Here is a 19,107-nt window from a genome sequence, read left to right as displayed (position 1 = left end):
TAACCAAAGGAAAAAAACACCAAGAAACCAAAACAAACGCTCGTCACACAATCAAGTATGCGTCCCCGACTATTTTGTACCAGTGTCCACTGCACATGTCTGTCTCATGCAGCAAGCCTCGAGCTGCCCCGAGCAAAACTAACTGGTCTCCAGATTTCAGCGTGTAAATCCTTCGTTACGTTCGTTGCCTGACATTCTTCACTCAGTCGCGCTTACAAAAAGGGTTCAGGTTACACACAGGAGGATCGGGCCGGGGGAAAGAGACCTCATAAGGAAGAAATCCCTGCTGCCTACCTGCCGTTTCCTCGGCAGGGCAAGACAGCTGTGAAAAACATTGACATGGTACGGCATGACCATAGCATGGCAGAGTAGGGTAGGGTAGGGTAGGGTAGGGCAGGGTACATGTACTCGTCGTTCGTTCGTTCGAGCAAAGTTTCAAATATCTCAACTTATACAAAACCGCCATCTGTTTTGAGAGCGGGTTGCAGAAGTGTAGGCCTGGTACTTTCATTAGAGCTCTGCTACCTATCATCCCCCCCTCACCTAATTTATCTACGCGGTATTTCCATCGACTGGCTCGATCTTCCCGCTCCTTGTGGATTACTACATGTGCAGGTAGCTAGCCGGAGAATGGAAGAAAGAAGACTGAAGGATGGGGCGAGGAAAAGGAGGGGAAGCACGAACCCCAAGCGCGCAGGCAGCCCGAACCGCCAAGGTACACCAATAGCTAGCTAGGTGAATCAAGTTCATGGGAAGATGAATGGACAGAAGTTGTGTTAGGTTGTATGTCTCCCTATAGATAGAAAGAGAAGGGGGACAAGATGAGGGGAAATGTCAACGACAGATTCGAGTAGTGGTGACAAAAGATGGACGGATAGATGGAGAGGCGACTAACTGGTCGGCAAAGGGGAACAACACGCACACATGAGGCGGGTTCTCTAGAATAGTACGTTGACAGGTAGATTGACCAGAAAAAAAAAACAAAGAAGATGCCCAAATGTTTTTGATCTTGGAAGTAAACTTGAAACCACAGCCAAGTATCAAATTTCGACCCTCATTGCCATCATATCCCACCCTATAGGGAAGCAGAACACCAAAGCCGCTCCGAGTCCAGCAAATTTCCCAGGAGCACCCTAGGCAGAACTCTCCGAACTCCGGAGAGACCGGCCCCGAACCCGGTCCATGGCAACTTGCAGGACATATGGAATACCGGTAAAGCCAGGGGGCAGCGAAGGACAGCCAAAGGACAGTCAAGGAGGGGGGAAAAGGCCAAACCGCCCACGGCTACCTGCTTTTCAGGTACATATCGGTGAGTCTGACTGTTTCCGCCCGCAACAACTTGGGTGTGGAGGGGGGGAGTTGAGGAATCAGGGGAAAATAGGGTCTACCTTGGCGTTGTCGGCTGCGTTATGCCCACGAGGAGCACGTAAGTTGTACAACATCAACTGGCAGCTTCTCCCGAGCGAAGGTGTTGAATCAAGAAGCATTTGAACGACTCGGGTTGCTGTCGATCACCTTGAAAACGATTAAAAATAAGATCCGGGATAAGGAGGCAAGTAATCGTCGAATCGGGCGTTGCCGTTGTGGGAGTAGTAAAACATTTTGTGTAAAGTGGGCTTTTTTTGTCCTTCTTTCTATATGCAGGACTCATGACGGGTTCCAGAAGCAATGCATCTCTTCAATTTCCACACTTCTACCTCTTCTCTCTTTTTGTTACCGGTATGTCTCTCACACGTGGTCTTATGGTAGGAGACCTGCAGCCCTGTAAGCAAGCCTTTCCAGGGCACAGCCGTCGGCTGCTCTGAAACATGTTTTCTTTTCTCTTTCCCGGTTCCCATGAACCCTCTTCTCTATCCTTAACTGGTGAACTGTCCGAGCTGACGGGGAGTTTGAACTGGCCGGCTGGGACAGGCTGTCGGTAACTGGACCCAGCCATGAAATGGCGTCCTTAACACGTTGCCCTCACTCCACCCACCTCCTTCTCGAATCTTCTCCCTTCAGCCCTCTTTCATTCGGTTCGGGCCCGAGAGCGGTTTGGTGCCTGGTGCCTGGTGCTTGGACGAGGTGGAACTGCAATTTGTATGCACAGCGATAATCGAACCCGGGGGTCACGGCAGCAGCCGCTTTTGTTGAGGTGTAGTAAGCAAGCAAGGTACGGGTTGCGGGACCAGGGTCAGGTAGGAAGGATAAAGTGGCTTGTGACAGATTGATTTTATGAGGCTCGTGAGGGATGAATAAATGTCTGTCTTGCCCGCCTTTCAGTATCATTAGTGGACACGGCCAAAACTTAAGGCTGCAGGTTGGCGGTTTGGCAAAGGTGAAACGCTGTCTTATTTTGCAGCACGATGCATGGCATCTAACCAGGGTGACAAGCAACGGAGGAAACGGGTGGAGTAGCCGGCTGTCGTTCAAGGGGAACTGGGACTGGAACTGAAGGGCTGGAAAGGGGTATCATTAATGTTTGTTGAGGCCCAGCTGCCTCGCTGATCCTGGATATCTCCGTGTTTAGGTCAGAAACAAAGAAGGGGCGATGTGCTCTCAGTTGGTCTGTGGAGGGAAGCTGGCAGGCGCGGATCTTCCTGAGGACTGGATTTTGACCCATGTGAGGTTGGTGAGAAAGGCCCAGTTGCCATCCCACCGATCCAACATCTCGGTGGTCTTTTCATTGGTAAGGTCGGGAAGGTCTGTAAATTGGTCAGCGACAAGCTGTCCCACGAAGAGAAACAATGGGAAAAGGACTTACAGAAACCATCACGCTCTTCCTTGTGAAGCGCCTCCATCTTCATCCTCAAAAGATCCTCCCTGGCGCTGGGCGGCCTGCCCTGACGGCGAGCCCTTTTCATTTCGTGATATTCCTCATCATGTTGATGGCAGAATCTGGGTGGATGGTTAGAGATGGTCCCACCAATATTGGCACAGTCGCAGTTCACACTCACTCGGCAATTTTCTTTTGGATGGCGGAGAGCTCGAGCGGCTTGTTCTCATTTTCACGAGTAGCCTCTTGGAAGAAGGCGATACGGGTGATCAAAGGCTGGTCCCTCTTGCGCCTGGCCTCGGACATCTTCTCGAGACGATCATCGCGAACCTGGGCCTTGTGAAGACGGCGGGAATCACGACTCTTGGCGTGGAGGGCTTCAATGGCACCGCCCCTCTTCTTCGCAATGGCCTTGCGTGCTTTTTCGAGAGTCTTGGGCATGATGAAGAGTAGGTGTAGATCAGTAATTTTGGGAGATGAATGAGATGGTTGTACTTGTTGTGTTGGTTGGTGAAGACCAAGGTACGTATTTCAACAGGTGAATTGCACGTACGGGACTTGCCCTTTGGCGGTTGGGATGGAATTTTTCGATAAGCGGCCAGCGAACTGGGGACAGTGGGGTATCAAGACTTAGCCTACCGATAAGGTTTACTTGTACAGGTACCTAACGTTAGACGCTGTCAGGGCTGGTAACTGTTTAAGTGGTTGCAGCTTGGATGGGGTTTGATTGGAGAATAGCACTGCGTTCCATGTCTTGGCGACGAGCTCTGTGGTCGAGCTGTTAGTTCAACTAGGACCTCCAGTAGGTAAGGAGCTACCATTATAGTGTAACGAGCCTACTCGGAGGTACCTCTACATACTCGCGCAGTAGGAACCGTCTCTCTGATCTGGAAAGTGACATGTTTACACGGTGAAATACCCCCATTGACTTGCATTGAAGTCTCATCAAATGGTGTGTAGAATTGTTGCCATTCACACAGTCCAATTCCAGATTTTTGAGTGATCAGAAGCACATGGGATACATACCATCAAGACATTACCTACTGTAGAGTGAGGGTAAATCCCTAGGTGGACGACGCCTCCCCACCTCATTGTTTTGTGCACAAACAAAGCCGGCATTGCTTGGATGCCCCTGAATGCCCCGCATGGATCGGATGGATCAGCGATTGACAGGCATGTCGCCTGGCACAGTCTGGTCGCGGGGGCAACGACGCGGTACGCGCTTCCCTTCCATTTTCTGGAAACCTGCCACCCCAGGCGATTTTGGGTCGTTTTACGGGGGCGGGAAGGCGTGGATCGGCTCCATTCTCCCATTCTTTGCACTGGCAACTGGAACCTTTGGTTTTTGGGGGTCTGGTGGACTGCGGCAAAAGTGCCTGCCCGGCCATTTCACCACCAATTTTTGCAGTGCCTGCCTGCCCTTCACCGGCCCTAGACTAGAGGTAGAGGTCGGGTATCGCCTACCTATCGAGACGGGACCGCAGCAGCCCTTGTCAGTTGTCAGGCAGGCAGGTCGTCCCCCGCCCGAGATTTCCAGTGGCTTGAGTTCACACTTCCCTTGAGGGCAACTTCACCTTTCCTCTTCCGTGGTGTGCAGCAACCCCCTCGAGCTCACCTTCCTCCCTCGCCTCATACCTACCTCTACCTAGGAAACGAGGTCGTTGCATTTCCGGCCTCCAAACTCGCCAATCCTCCAGTGGCTTGGTGAGAACTGCACGCCTTTCAACCATTCAATCATAGAGGTGGTATCGGGACGACGCCAGGGCATCGCTCGCTTGGGCTGTCCATTACTCTCACTCCACAACAAACCAAAACAAAACAAGACAAAAACATCGACAAAACAGTGGGTTGGCACATCGTTTGCAACCACCCGCATCAACGCACAGCATACTACTACAGTACGGAAACAGTATACACGCATCCTCGACTGCAGGAACCACGCCAATTCTTACATACGTAGCCTCCGCATCATCACCTATCTTATTCGGCCCCCGATATCTCACCGCAGTTGCCACCACTCGACAGGGAACACAAGTTCCATGGCCTCGTCAGTCGTGTGAGCCTTTGTTCAACTTGTCGGTTGCTGCAACCTACCGCGCTTGTCAGGCGCCTGTGGCGCGTTTTCCGTCACTGGAGCAAAGATGGGCATCAACGGTCTTCTCCCCCTGCTAAAATCCATTCACCGCCCTGCCGAACTCAGGAAGTACGCGGGCGAAACTCTGGGCATCGATGGCTATGGATGGCTTCATCGAGGTGCTATCGCTTGCGCCATTGACTTGGCTCAAGGCAAGCCAACCCGCAAGTAGGTTCCAACCGAGGCTACCATGGACTGTCTGACCCCAAGGCTAATTGTAACACCGTAAAAAAAAAAAGATATGTTGACTATGCGATGCACCGCGTCAAAATGTTCAAGCATTTTGGGGTGACGCCCTATGTTGTCTTCGACGGCGACTACCTTCCAAGCAAGGCCAAGACGGAACTGGATCGCGAGAGCAGACGAGAGGCGAGCCGGAAGACGGGCCTAGAACTCCTCAAGGCTGGCAAACCATCACAAGCCCACATCGAACTCCAAAAGGCCATCGACATCACACCAGAAATGGCCCGCCATCTGATCGACGAGCTGAAAAAGGCCAATGTTCCATATGTCGTCGCGCCGTACGAAGCAGATGCACAGTTGATCTACCTCGAGCGTCGGGGCATCATCAGCGGCATTGTCTCGGAGGATTCTGATTTGCTGGTTTTTGGAGCCAAGCGCCTATTGACCAAGATGGATCAGTACGGACAATGTATCGAAATCAACCGCAGCCAGTTTTGTGCCGTCCGTGAGATCTCCTTGACGGGATGGTCGGATGCCGAGTTCCGCCAGATGGCCATCTTCAGCGGCTGTGACTACCTCGACAGCCTTCCCAGCATGGGTCTCAGGACAGCATACCGCATGATTCGAAAGCTCAAGACGCCTGAGCGCATTGTCAAGAAGCTTCAGTTCGACGGCAAAATCCGAGTCCCCGCCGACTATCTGGCACGGTTCAAGCAGGCTGAACTGACTTTCATCTACCAACGCGTGTTTTGCCCAGAGAAGCAAGCGGTGGTGTGCTTGACAGAACCCGACAAGTCGATTAACGTTGACGATATGCCGTACATTGGCGCACCCATAGATGCCAAGCTGGCTCGCGCCATCGCTGTTGGCGATGTCAACCCGATCACCAAGGAGCCAATCATTGTCACAGCAACCTCTCCCAGCAAGAGAAGGATCAGCCAGGTCTTCACTTCCGCTTTCGGCGAAGGCAAGAAAATGGGGAAGCCTATCGACCAATATTTCAAGGACCGCCGGATTCCTCTCGGAGAGATGGACCCCAATTGTTTTAACGTTGAGCCTGATAATGGTGAACAGGAGGCAACCGCTGAACCTCGCCCTATCGTGTTTCCATTGCCGAGGCCTTATGTGGAGGATGTGGGAACATCGGCAGCCCCTGCTCGGCGCTACACGGCTCAAAACAGCCGGCGCAAGAGTGAGCCCATTTCGAAGCTTCTGGCTTCATTTGACGACACATCGAGCCTCACATCGCGACGACAGACAACAGGAGCAGCATTCGAGGTATTCACGGACACCGACCCTGCGATCTCCACAAGACCGCCAAAGAAAGCGCGACTGTGTGAAGACGCAGTGTCGGAAGATGCCGTCACTGCTAACCCCGAAAAAAGTAAGTTCTTCCCTCAGACCAAGGCGAAGAAGGCGGCAGCCAGGAAGTCGGAGTCTTTCATCATGTCGGATGACTCTATCGAGGAAGCTTTTCGGAGCGTTCCGGATGCTGTATGGAGTTCGTCAAAGGCTCGTCGTCGGAGCGGAAAGGTTCAGTTTGTCGAGGAGTCACCGTCCTCTGAACCAGTGTCTCAGGAGAAGGAACAGGAAGATTTGGAAGAGCCATCTCTTCCTGCGATGCCAAGGAGTACCACCATTGATGCCAGCAGCGATGCCGAGGACGAAGTGGAAGTTCCTGGCTCATCATCGCAAGAGGCCATCACCAAGAAAAGTGTGAAATCCCAGACGCCGCTGGGCCCTCGGCTCCGGCAATTCTCGTATCAACCAGGTAAACCCGGTGCTCGCCTTGTCAATGGTCTGCCTACACCTTCCTCAACCCAAGAGAGATCTGCTGCGGTGCGTAGATCATCGTTGAATCCAAGCTCGCCCATGTTGACTCCGTTGCAACGCATGGGAGCCCGGGCATTGAAGCAAGTTACACCCCGCGCCACGCCTCCTAGCAGCCTCCGCGCACGTAAATCAAGCAAGCCGAGCGAGGCTCTCGGCTCCGTCCAGGTGGATCCCGCCGCCATTCCGTTGCCGTTGGCCGACTTTGCTGAAGTTAGAGCCCTGAACATGTCGCTTCAGGGGAGCGAGGATCAGATTATTCCTGAGAGTGATGGAGAAACCGAATTGGGCACGGCAGCCACTCGTCCGCGACTTAACTTGGCGCAGTACCTGTATTCGTGAGCCCCCAACTCGTGCTCTCTGGAGTGTATTAGGAGAAGCCAGATATGTGGTGTGCATAGCTCTCGGCGTATCGGTAAGGAAGAAACCCCGCCTGGAAAATGGGTGGGCTTGAATTGTACTATGGTCTGTTGTAAGGAAACGAGGAAAGATCATGGGTCAGGAGTATTATCAGGCAAAGAAGGCAATCATGGAAAGAGCAGGCTGAAGTAAATGAGGAGAACTTCTATTGCCTGTTATGCGATAACATTGCCCTGATGGGCCATTCATTGATGGCCTTTGTCCAGAAGGTAGCTATATCACTTTAGTAGGAAATAAACAAACAATGGTAACCATGATGAAGGAACACTGTTGCACCTGTCAAGACACTGTCAGGAGACATGTCACCATCAGATCCAAACATAAATCCTATAGGTATACTATACACGAGGTAGACGGGAGCGTGCTAGAATAGGCAAGTATCCCTCTAACCGCGATAAGATCGATGAGTAGGTGCCAGGGCAGTTCACCGCCTTTGGCAGAATGCCAGAACCCCAAGCGTGAAAGTGTGGGGCAAGGTGCTGGGGGGCTCCACACTGCTGGGAACAATCCACTAAAATTTCACTGTAATCCACTGGCGAACAAAAATTCATCGAGACGGGAAACAGTCGCTCGACCACAGCCGACCCGCCCTCCACTGTCTCAATTTTTCCATCTGGGTTTCGTTTCGATACCTCGACATACTACCTCGACCATTATTCCGCCCGCTCGACATCACTCACAACCCCATCACAGCGAAATCCCGGATTCGACTTTCTTTGTCGCCTCAATCACCTAGGTCTCTCTATTTTAGCGACTGGCAATCAACCAGGTCGACTCGTACAAGCGAAAACCAGCGTGTGCAAAGATGGCGGATACCGATTTGCAGGTAAGCAGACCGGCGCTGGAATGCACACCACCGATACGGTGATACCCATGGGCTGGTAGTTGTGGCCAAACTGGGATGGCTAGAGTTCGACGCTGACCATGCCGTCTTGCGATTGCGAACAGGAGCGCCTGCGTTCTCACGCTCAGGCCTTTGACGGTCTACTGTCGCTGATCCCAGCCAAGATGTACTACGGCGAGGACAATAGTGTACGTTACCCCCACCCGTTGACTTAGCTCTTCATCATAAACTCAACCATTGATGTTGGTGTCAAAATGCCTTCGATCGCGTCGCTGATCCCAAGTAACCCCGCCAACAGGATCAGTGGAAGAAGAAGAAGCAAACCAAGGAGCAGGCAAAAGCTGCTAAGCGGGGGAAGCTCGATCCCGACAGTGAACTCAACCGCAACGCCAAGGAGGTCATGGAGGAGCGCGCCCGCAACAAGCGCAAGCTCCAGGAAATGGAGGAGAGCAGCACTGAAGACAGCGACATCGACGTCGAAATCCCTGGTGTTGAGAAGGAGAAGCCTCTTGAAGGACTGAAGAAGAGGGTCGTCAAAGACGACGCCGAGACAGAAGAGTCTGCGCCTAAAAAGCAGAAGCTTTCCGAGGAGGAGGAGGAGGTGGTGGAGGAGGAGGCCGTCCCCGCTGAGAAGCCCTTGAGCAAGAAGGAGCAAGAAAAGGAGGCCAAGCGTCTCGCAAAGCTGGCCAAGCAGGAGAAGAAGAAGGCCAAGCTCGAGGCGAAACTAGGCAAGGGTGGAAAGACGGAAAAGAAGGACGACACCGCCGAAGAAGCCAAGCCTTCTACCGAAGCTAACGAGGACGACGAGAACGACGATATGGCTCCCATTGATGTGTCTGGTCTCGTAACAAAGGAGGATGAGGGCGAGTCCCAGGAATCCGCTCAATCTTCTGTTTTCGACAGTCGCGACAAGGCCGGTTCCGCCGAGCCTGCCAGCGCCAACACCTCGATCTCTTCCGCCGTTCCCCCATCGGATAAGCCCAAGTTCAAGCTTCCCGCCGATACCACGGTTCTCCGCGAGCGTCTCGCCGCCAAGATTGAGCAACTCCGTGCCGCTCGCAAGGTTGAGAAGGACGACGAGGGTAAGCCCATTCGCACTAGGCAGGAACTCATCGAGATGCGCCGCGAGAAGGAGGCCAAGCGCAAGGCCCACAAGCGCGAGCAGAGACAGAAGCAGAAGGAGGAGGAGGATCGGAAGCGGTCAGAGGCTATTGCCAGCTCGCGCAACTCTCCCCTAAGCATGCTCAGCCCCAAGGACGATGTTGAAACCAACTTTGCTTTCGGACGTCTCGCCTTCTCTGATGGTGTTCAGCTTTCTCGTGACGCCGCCTTTGTCAAGTCCGACGGAACCAAGAAGAAGGGCCCCACGGACGCCAAGTCCAAGCTTGCCAAGCTTGAGGCGCAGAAGAAGCGCCTCGAGGCCTTGCCTGAAGATAAGCGCAAGGAAGTCCTTGAGAAGGAGACGTGGCTCGCTGCTCGCAAGCGTGCCGAGGGCGAGAAGGTTCACGACGACGAGCACCTGCTCAAGAAGGCTGTCAAGCGCAAGGAGAAGGCAAAGAGCAAGAGCGCCAATGAGTGGAGAGAGCGCAAGGAGGGCGTCGCCAAGGCCCAGTACGATAGGTCAAAGAAGCGCGAGGAGAACATCAAGAAGAAGCAGGACGAGAAGAAGGCCCGCAAGATGGGCATCAAGGTCAAGAGCGGCAAGGGCGGTAAGGGTGGAGGAAAAGGTGCTTCCAAGGGTAAGAGCAGGCCTGGATTCGAGGGCGGATTCGGTGGTAAGAAGAAATAAGCGTCGGATAAGGTGTTCAGCAAGGGGTGTTTTGTCTTTTTGGAGAGAGATGTTGATACCACTGCTGCTGCATAGCGGCAGATGCTCGGGAGGCTGGCATATCCTTTTCCCATTCTTCTGCCTTGTCGCTACGTACATATTTCTTGCTGGAAGGGGGTAACAGGTGGTGTTTTTGGCGTTTGTTTTTTTTCCTCATGGTTTTTCGTTTCTTTTTTCTTTGCACGGTCGGAATGGAAAAAGAGATTATATCACACGTACATATCACAACTGGACCAGATCACGACAAGCGGTTAACATGGTACGAGGCTGGGCAAGCCTTGTCTTTTGTTCTTTTATACTTAGCTAGCTTTTAGTAGTGGTGGCGAAGGGAGGAGGTAGGGGCTGGAGGTCCCCCTTCTTCTTCAGCGAGGCAGCATCTTCAGGGAGTTAAAAAGTGATTATCAGCTCACCGAGTCTTTTCTCTTTTTTTGTCCGGTGACTTGAATTGGTGATGTGAGACGCATAGCTTCCCTTTCTTGCTTGTCTGATACCGAGGCGCTCTCCGGTGTAGGCGTTAAATTCCAGCTGTGAAATGAGGTGCTGTTAGTGCTGGGTGGTCGGACTCTACTTTATTCGCAATCAAAGCACTAACACGGCGCCTGGAAGCCGACATAATTCTAGGTGATGCTACACGATTTTATCATGATCGGAGCAACCCGTGTTCCGTTCCACAAGGGAAGCTTGGAAGGGGTTAATGACTTCATCCCTCGGTAGCATTGAACAAAGAAACAGCCGTTTCAAAACGTGGCCATTCAGAATATACAGGAAACACATAACCTAGCCATCTCCAACTGCACCCAAGTTTAAGGTTTGATACTTAGAACCCCTTTGCGCCGCAGGTGAACTGGACCCTGAGATTGGCTCTTGACCCGATTAGACTCCATCCGCCGCGCGGACCAGGACGGGATCCCACCTCTGGACTTTCTCTTTCTTTGACCGCTGCACAAAACAGCGTCCGGCACTGCTGCGCGCTGCCTGTGCCAACCAAAAGAGGGACCCGTCGAGCACCGACCCGTTACCTACGTACCTCTACATACCCGAGTCCACCACTCAGCCTCAACCAAACCTAACCATCCCCCCCCCCGTCGGTCCTGCTAGAGGTAGCCAAGAGAACACCAACAGACTAGCGAAACGACAAACACTCGCATCATCAAGAGCCGCGCCGAAGAGCGGCTTCCCACCACCCCCCAGACGACGACGACAACGAAGGACGGACCTCCACGTTCGGGACAATTGATCGACCAGGCTACTACCTCTACTAGTCGGCCTTACCCTTTCCTCTGAAACACAGGCTACACCCAGGCCTACCGAATCCCCAATCCGCAATCCTAATCCCCACGTGTTACCGCGAAACCGAAATTATTTCAATTCCCCCTGTCCGCGAAAACACGGGGAAATAATACCAGTGCACATACGCCCAAACTCGGCCGACCACATTCGCTTCGTGCCGCCCAATCATCACATCAGAAACAGTCCCCGATAAAGAAAAAAAAAACGAAGAAGAAGAAGAAGATGGCATCAACATCAGGCTTGACCCGGCGCAGGGGCGCGGGAGGAGGCAGCAGCGACGTCGGCGGCGGCGGCGGCGGCGGCGGCGCTTCCGACACGAGGGACGTTGGGCCCGACACGAGCTACGAGACGGGCGAGAACGGACACAGGATTGCCTTCGATCCCCGCGACCTGAGCGAGAGCGCAGAGAGGAGCAAGCAACCCAAGCTAACGCTGATGGAGGAGGTCTTATTGCTTGGCATCAAGGATCGCGAGGTTTGTCTCCACGTCTCTCTTTCTCTCAGTCTCGCTCGCTACACTATCCCTTTGTATGTTGTAGGGGCCTACCAAAGGGCTATCTTCTGACTATGGCTGGACTCGATATTGACGTTCGCCACGTGCTGCTCCTTGGACTGTTTTCATGATTCGGAATTCGGAACCTGGGCACGACGAGAGACGACATGGCTAACAAGACAACCCCCATCAGGGCTACCTTTCGTTCTGGAACGACAACATCTCCTATGCTCTTCGTGGATGCATTGTTCTCGAGCTGGCCTTCCGCGGCCGCATCAGTATGCAAAAAGACTCTTCCCGGCGGCGCTTCCCCCTGGCGGACCGAATCATCGAAGTCATTGACGACACTCTAACGGGCGAGGTGTTGCTGGACGAGGCCCTGAAGATGATGAAGACGAGCGAGAAGATGAGCGTCAGCTCCTGGATTGACTTGATGAGCGGTACGTGTTTGCGTCACTGCCCCATCTCCATTCCCCCCATGTCTATCGTGCACACCCAAGCGGAAGCAAACGTGCTGACATGACCTGTTAATACCACAGGCGAAACCTGGAACCTCATGAAAATCGGCTACCAACTGAAACAAGTCCGCGAGCGGCTCGCAAAGGGTCTGGTCGACAAGGGCATCCTGCGCACGGAAAAGCGCAATTTCCTACTGTTCGACATGGCCACACACCCCGTCGTCGAGGGCGCCGCCAAGGAGGACATCCGACGGCGTGTGCGCAACGTGCTGACGCAGCGCACCGTCGTGCTCACCCCGACCCAGTACCTGCCCGAGGACCTCGAGTTCCGGTACGTGCGGACAATCGCCATGGTGTGCGCGGCGCACGCAGCCAACGTGCTCGAGAACGCGCTGAGTACCCTCGGCCACGAGGCGAGGGAAAACGCCTTTTCCATGGCGGACGAGCTGTTGCTGCAGTACAGCCAGTGGCCGTTTGCGGCGAGGCCGTTGCCTGGTGGGAATGGTGGTGTGGGGGCGAACTTGCCGCAAGTTATTAATGAGGTACGTTTGTATGATTTCTTATCCAAGAGGTTCTGTTGGAAGAGGGAGAAAAAAGAACCCCTCCAAAAAAAAAAACCGAGCGGACTGTTCAAGCGAGAATTTTAGTTAACATATGCTCACCAAACAAACAGGAGGTCAACAAAGCAAAGGACAAGGAACTCCAGCTCGAAGTCGTGGCGGCTTGCTTGAGCGTATTCACTCGCCTTGACTCCCTGCTCTAAATGGCGCACGGCGGGAATTGTGAGAAAGCAAACAGCCCAGCCATTGAGGACAAGCGTGGGAGACACCCCGAAAAGCGAGAATGATGATGATGTGTTGTGCTGAGTGAGTGAAAGTCGGGGGAAGGAAGCCTTTTCACGATTACACTACGAACAAGGGGTGGTGGGTGGGCGCTGGGTCTTCGAGCGAGCGAGCGGGCAAGGGGTCAGTCAAGGCCGGCCTTCCTGATCCAACAACACGGAGGACGCAGCGCATTTTACCTGATTCACTCTATCACACCAGCGAAGCAACCGCGCAGAAGGGCCTACTATTTTACTTAATATCTTCACCTCGTCTCCTTGTATGGTAGGGTAGGTATGATGATGAACATTTTTTTTAATTTCCCTCTTTTGGTCTCCCACTTACTACTCTCTTCGAGGTCGAATAGGAGGAGGACGGGTTGGAGATGGTAAGAGGCTTGGGTTTTACTTGGAGGATATGAGAGGATTGGTGTGGATAGGTGGGCAGATACCGATGGACAATGAGGCGAAGCGAAGATGCGAAAATCAAAAAAGAACGGAAAAAAGAAAAATATGACAATGAAGGGATGAGTGCGTCGACCGGGGCGAAAGCGTAGTGTAGTGGTCTCACACATTGATTGATGCTGCACGTTTTCTGTACGTCTACTACACCTCTTACTTTATCATGGAAGTAATGGAATATGAACAGGATTAGGTTAGAGAAAGACGGTGGCGGTAACCCCATGGCAACCAAAATAGCTAAATTTTCAGTGATGGGTACGAAAAAAAAGGCATATGCTTTGTTCAGTCGTTTAGCCACATGTGTACCCTGACTTTAAATCCATGCTGTCATCTAGCTATAATACAGTTTCACTCCACGATTAAGCTCATCACCTCACATATCGAAAACAGCGACAACCCACTCCATACACACGTACACACACACATATATATATATTTATAATGTCATGACGACCTGTAGATCTCGTCTAGGCCGTAGGGTGGGTGATTTACGAGCCTCCTCTTTGAGGCATTTCCAGCTCAACCGAGACCGATCCTGTTGTTCCTGTTTAAAAGTAAATTATAGTGCGAACTCCCAAAACCCGTTCCATCCATCCATCCCCTGTACCAAGAAAAGGAAAACCGAAAAGCAAAGCGAGACTGATGAAAAAAAAAATGAGAATCCCAGCAACAGCTGCTTCCTATGCATCGACGCCGTCGTCCCCTTCTATACAAGTATATCCTGCCCTCTTGCTATAAGAACAACTCCACATAGCCAATCATACAGCCCCCTCACTCCCTCTTTCCTAGCATACACACACACACACACACACACATCCCATTCTGGACCATGCATCCTAGAGAGACCAAGTCTCTCTTCCTCTCTAAGCCGCGCCAAGTGCGAACATCTACTATCGCTTTACACTTACTTGGCAGCGTCCGCAGCCTTTGCATCCTTCTCAAAAATCCCATCCAAACTCCAATCCCCCGCCTGCGCCCTCTTGAGCACCTCCCGTCCCTTCTCCGTCAGCGCCGGTTTACCGGCCTTATCGGTCGCCGTCACGAAAAAGACGGGCTGCCAGCTTTCTCCCTTCTGTTCGCGCTCGCGAGCCTTTTCTCTTTGGGCCTCCTCGAGCTCCTGCTTCAGCGTCGTGGCGCGAGAAAATTGCTTGGCAAGAATCGCCTCTGTCACTTTACCCCACAAGGTGAGGGACTCGTTGGGAAGTTGCTGCTCGGTGGGCGGGAGGACCTTGGGGGCCACGGAAAGGGGGGCGATATCGATTATGGTTGTTTGTTGATCAGGAGGGTGGGATTCCTATGGAAGAGGGGAAAAGGTGGTATTAGTACGGGTGGGATGGGATTGGGGGAGGTGAACATCATGACGAAACTTACCAAAGGCTTGGGACCAACAGTAAAGACCACCTTCTCCTTCCAAGGACCACCGAGACGCACCAGAATGTCCTCCTGCGGTACATCCTTGATCTGCATTTTGTCGTCGTTTTCAGGGTCGTACTTGAAGATGATGCCCTCAACCTTGTTCGTGGTCCGGCCCAGCCAACCGTCGTCGTAGTAGCGGAGAATCGCCTTGAGCTTCGTTTCCGGGCAGGTAATATAGGCCATATCGCCGACCGTGACGCTTAGCGCACCACGGAGGATACCTCCAAGGTGGGCAGGAGGATGTGTCAACTGGTATGTCTCGTGGTTCCTCTTCTCCAGCGTGATGAAAATGCCAAGATTGTGCTCGCCGGGCATCACCTTGATCGAGGTGCCGGTGAACTTGGCTGTGATCTGGTCGAAACCCTTGGCGTGCAGGCCCTTCTCTGGGCAGTCGATATAGAACGCGCTGACAGGAGGGTGGTGAGACGTTTGCTCGGTCAGGTAGGAGATCCTGACGGGTTTCGACGGCTTCGGGTTCGTGGCGGGCACGGATACTGTAGATGCGGCGCGGGAGCTGCCGGATTTGACGCTCGAGGGCCGGCTGATGGTGTCCTCTGCAGCCTTGGTGTTGATCCTTGGGGCATCATCATCTGTTTCCCAGTTACACTAGGCCAATCAGTCAGCTTTTTGCCGCCCTCTGATCCATGGTTGAAAACTTACCCTGAAGAACTCCCCCAAGCAAGAGTTATATGGCTTGCAAGGCTTCCCCTTTGCATATTTCAGATCCTTGGTGAACCAGAACCGCAGCACCTCCAGCATACGATCGACCGGTTCGTCTGCGGTGCCAATCGCAACAAAGGCGTTCGGCGCATCGAGATAGTTCCAGTATTCGAGGTTGGGTGTTGGCTCGAGAAGCTGCGAAGGGAGAGAGAAGCGTACAGAGGCGAGATCGGCGACACCAATGAATCTAGGTGATGGGGACATATGGGGTTAGCAACTGTATCGTCGTACCGAAAGACGCCAAGACACCGCTTTGGGCAATAACACCAGCATCGCCGGTGTTGGGCTTGCGCATGCGCAAGTCTTTCACATGATGGCGAGCAGGCGCTCTTCAACCTTTGGGCGCGAAGCTTGCTTTCCCCATGCGCGCGTCTGATGGCTACTCACTTCCTTAGAATGGAGAGAAAGGTCGACAACTTGTTTCCATCGCTCGGATGCTCCTCGGCCGCAGGAGCACTACCATCTGCGGGTACGGCAGCGGGAGCTGGCGACCTGCCCGTGAATGCGGAAAACATCTCGAAGTCTTTCCCAATCAAAGTCTTCCTCCGCTGGTCGATGATTGGTGACAAGCAAATCGGGCTTCGTCTTGAGGTCCGCCACCGGACTAGTCTCGTTCGATGGAGCGGGTGGGAAGAATGGGCAACAAGGAGCCTTCGGTTTGAGTCTCTTGTGTCGTCGCGAAGAGGTTTGGAAGAGGTGATTGGCAATCGATGAGAAAGTCGCTGGTGCTTTTGATGGAAACAAGAGGCGGGAGGTCAGCTACCGGTAATAGACCCAGATGCGCTCGAAGACACAGGAGAGACACGCACCTACCTCTCTGCTGTCGGCCGTATATGATAACTGAAGTTGTTGGGATTCAGGAGTCGCCTCAGGTTCCGCCACCGGCGTGCTTGGGAGTTTTAGCGGTGCAGCAACAACAGAATCATGACAAAAAAAAGATCCAATACGAGCACCTCGACCGCGGCGCCTTGGTGATTCACTGTCTGGCTGGATGGGATCCAATGGTCTTCGGTTGGCCTGACTGACTTTAGGGGCGGGCGGCGATGGGGGCGGACAGCACGTCGGCCAATGCGCTGACGTCCTGCGCTGTCACTGATAAGCGATAAGACAGGGGTGTGGACCCGCTGCTTTTCCAGAGCCTCGACGGCACTTTGTCTCTCCTGGTCTCGTCTCGCAGGGGTCAAGCACCGATGCCAGAGAAAGACGCTCGGCTTCAATGGGATAAGCGTGGAGCGGTCAACAAGCACTTATACCCGTCCAATGATTTTTGTTGGGTTTGTGGAATATCTTTACTGCTTCTCTTCACCGTCTATTATCGCCTTTCTGTACCCCTATCTATCTTCGCGGACGGTGAGGCAGCGAAAAGGAGGTGGTAGGTATATAGTGACGACGTCCTTCATATGAAAGCGTCCAAACTCAGCACTCTTGTTACGCTGGACCACACTTGCCAATTCCAGTTTGCATCAATCCTTGACCGGCCAATCAATTTGTCACGAGTTAGACTCGAGGCTGATTAGTGGCAGATGTCCATTTGTTGGGTGGCCATGTTCGTCACAAGGTCAATTACATCCGAACTGAACTTCTTCCTCATTGAAACTGCTGGTATTGAGCACGTGCATACGCGGATCATCCGTGAGGTATCTCGTAGTGCTACTGTGTTGGAACAGCACTTGCTTTCTGTATTGATACTGGTTAGCCAACCTTGTCTACATATTCTTGATGATTGATTGCGGAAACTCAAGAAGAACAAAGTTGGTTTGTTAGTGATCTGAGGGTGTCGAACGTATATATGTTCGTTCCGGGTTGAACTCGACTCTTACGTGCCATCACGAAAAGAGTATTCGCAAACGTCCTCTGGCAACTATGAGTGTCAGCGAACAACCTTACCTTCACACATACCTAGCCTCTTCGTCCCATTTGGCATCCATGATCTCACAGGTCTCACGAAGGAACCCAACAGCAAACAGCTTGCTCTGAACTCCAGAACTTACAATGAGAGCAAGTGTCCACTCACATGCTCACAATGAGACAGTCCGAGTACTTTCTCTGGTGATGCTCCATGAGTGTCGTAACAACTTGTCTCTCACTCCCACTCTCCTACAAATATATCCTCCCGTTTCACATCTAGCCTTCTGGTCATTGGCTTAGACCACCAATTCACCATAAGCTCTCCATGACCTCATCAAGATTACCAATCACTCCATCCTCAAACACGCAAAAACAACCGTCGCCATCTTACCATTCGCTTTCGGCTCGGAGCTCGTCTCGCAAATGATCCTTGTCAGCAATTGCCTTGGTAAAAGCGTCACAAACGAAAAGGCTGATGTTTTTCCTTACAGGCAAGCAAGGCCATGCCAGACCAGGCAAAGGAGGCCCAAAGCAATGAGGGGGAAATCGTCTAAGGGTGTACTAAGACTGTTAACATGGAAGAAAGCAGCACAAAAGCAGCACAGCGAAGAGAAAAAGCAGAGCAGGGCCAGAAGGGGGAGAAACCCACAAAATGACAAGAGGTGATGGAATGGAAGGAACGAAAGAGGAGCAAAAAGCACGGGGCAGACAGAAGGAGTAGAGAATACGGAAGGAGCAACCACGCTGGAAAGTCTCCAAGAACAACTTAACTTGGAACAGGTAGGTACGGGAAGCTACGGTCAAGGATGGAGATAACTACCTGAAGGTACCTAGATACCCAGGCGGCCTGCACCACATGCGGTTTCAGTCTCGTCGACGGTGAATCCAGAAAGAGACAAAACAACGGACAAGACGCTCCCGCTCATGTTACCGTTCACAAAAGGAAAGTAAAGGGGACAACGACAAAGTACCCAAAGAGTACAACAGGCATAGTTTGAACATCCCATCCCGCAGACAAACCTTTGAACGTTGGGCTGGACACTCAGCCCGGTAAGGCCTGTTACTGAACATAACTGTCTGCCAGCCGAGTACTCGCGGTGAAAGGACGCAGAGGATATAATATCCGACCTGATGTTTCGGTTCGGCACGCCGGAGCCCGAGATGAAGCCGGGCCTTCCGTCGCTTCGCGGAAATGAGGGCACCGTACAGCCTTCGACGCCGAGTTGTGTCAACATCAATATGCGACATTGGAAGTTGAAGTTGGTTTGGCGACTTGCTATACAGTTTGTTAACGAGGGGCCTTTGTTGGAGGAGAACAAGGGCAAAACAAGGGCACTCTAAAGGTCTATTGGCACCGGGAAGAGAAATTGTTCTTCGCTTGCAGAGCTTCGACAACAGCCATGGCTTTCAAACCTATCCTCCCTTTTCACCACGTCAAGATATCAGTTCACAGCTCCGATCACCGAAAGTCTCGACCGCTTTACGAAGTCGAGTAAGGTCTGCCCTTTTCCTTACCACGCTGAAAACACACAGCCCAAGGCTGGTCTGTGCGCCCTACGAGGATATGGTTTGGGAGTCAAGTACACAAGGTTGGATTCTGGGTGTGG

The 19,107-nt window shown here is 52.7% G+C and overlaps 5 protein-coding genes across 6 annotated transcripts; 3 read left to right on the top strand and 2 right to left on the bottom strand.

The window, feature by feature from the left end:
- Positions 1-972: 972 nt before the first annotated feature.
- Positions 973-3,344, bottom strand: NCU06088 (hypothetical protein). Its single transcript, XM_954457.2, has 3 exons — positions 2,937-3,344; positions 2,744-2,877; positions 973-2,684 (listed from the first exon to the last, which is right to left on the bottom strand). The coding sequence occupies exons 1-3, from the start codon at positions 3,194-3,196 to the stop codon at positions 2,539-2,541; spliced, it is 540 nt and encodes a 179-aa protein (XP_959550.1). The 5' UTR covers positions 3,197-3,344; the 3' UTR covers positions 973-2,538.
- Positions 3,345-4,267: 923 nt separating this feature from the next.
- On the top strand, positions 4,268-7,579 carry NCU06089 (exonuclease). Its single transcript, XM_954458.2, has 2 exons — positions 4,268-5,057; positions 5,129-7,579. The coding sequence occupies exons 1-2, from the start codon at positions 4,897-4,899 to the stop codon at positions 7,242-7,244; spliced, it is 2,277 nt and encodes a 758-aa protein (XP_959551.1). The 5' UTR covers positions 4,268-4,896; the 3' UTR covers positions 7,245-7,579.
- A 310-nt stretch (positions 7,580-7,889) lies between these two features.
- NCU06090 (hypothetical protein) lies at positions 7,890-10,408 on the top strand. Its single transcript, XM_954459.2, has 3 exons — positions 7,890-8,148; positions 8,271-8,354; positions 8,465-10,408. The coding sequence occupies exons 1-3, from the start codon at positions 8,128-8,130 to the stop codon at positions 9,953-9,955; spliced, it is 1,596 nt and encodes a 531-aa protein (XP_959552.1). The 5' UTR covers positions 7,890-8,127; the 3' UTR covers positions 9,956-10,408.
- Positions 10,409-10,758: 350 nt separating this feature from the next.
- On the top strand, positions 10,759-13,805 carry NCU06091 (vacuolar protein sorting-associated protein 74). Its single transcript, XM_954460.2, has 4 exons — positions 10,759-11,758; positions 11,970-12,216; positions 12,316-12,776; positions 12,908-13,805. The coding sequence occupies exons 1-4, from the start codon at positions 11,507-11,509 to the stop codon at positions 12,995-12,997; spliced, it is 1,050 nt and encodes a 349-aa protein (XP_959553.1). The 5' UTR covers positions 10,759-11,506; the 3' UTR covers positions 12,998-13,805.
- Positions 13,806-13,923: 118 nt separating this feature from the next.
- On the bottom strand, positions 13,924-16,682 carry NCU10715. 2 transcript variants are annotated; one of them, XM_011397011.1, is made up of 5 exons: positions 16,462-16,682; positions 16,040-16,380; positions 15,593-15,839; positions 14,888-15,538; positions 13,924-14,810 (listed from the first exon to the last, which is right to left on the bottom strand). In XM_011397011.1, the coding sequence occupies exons 2-5, from the start codon at positions 16,165-16,167 to the stop codon at positions 14,421-14,423; spliced, it is 1,416 nt and encodes a 471-aa protein (XP_011395313.1). In that variant the 5' UTR covers positions 16,168-16,380; positions 16,462-16,682; the 3' UTR covers positions 13,924-14,420. The 2 variants fall into 2 exon arrangements, with proteins under 2 accessions (XP_011395313.1, XP_011395314.1); XM_011397012.1 differs by having other exon boundaries at positions 16,466-16,682.
- Between the last annotated feature and the right edge of the window lie 2,425 nt (positions 16,683-19,107).

The sequence above is a fragment of the Neurospora crassa genome, linkage group VII (assembly GCF_000182925.2).
Source record: "Neurospora crassa OR74A linkage group VII, whole genome shotgun sequence".
NCBI classification, from domain to species: Eukaryota; Fungi; Ascomycota; class Sordariomycetes; order Sordariales; family Sordariaceae; genus Neurospora; species Neurospora crassa.
This window is presented reverse-complemented; position numbering and strand designations above follow the sequence as displayed.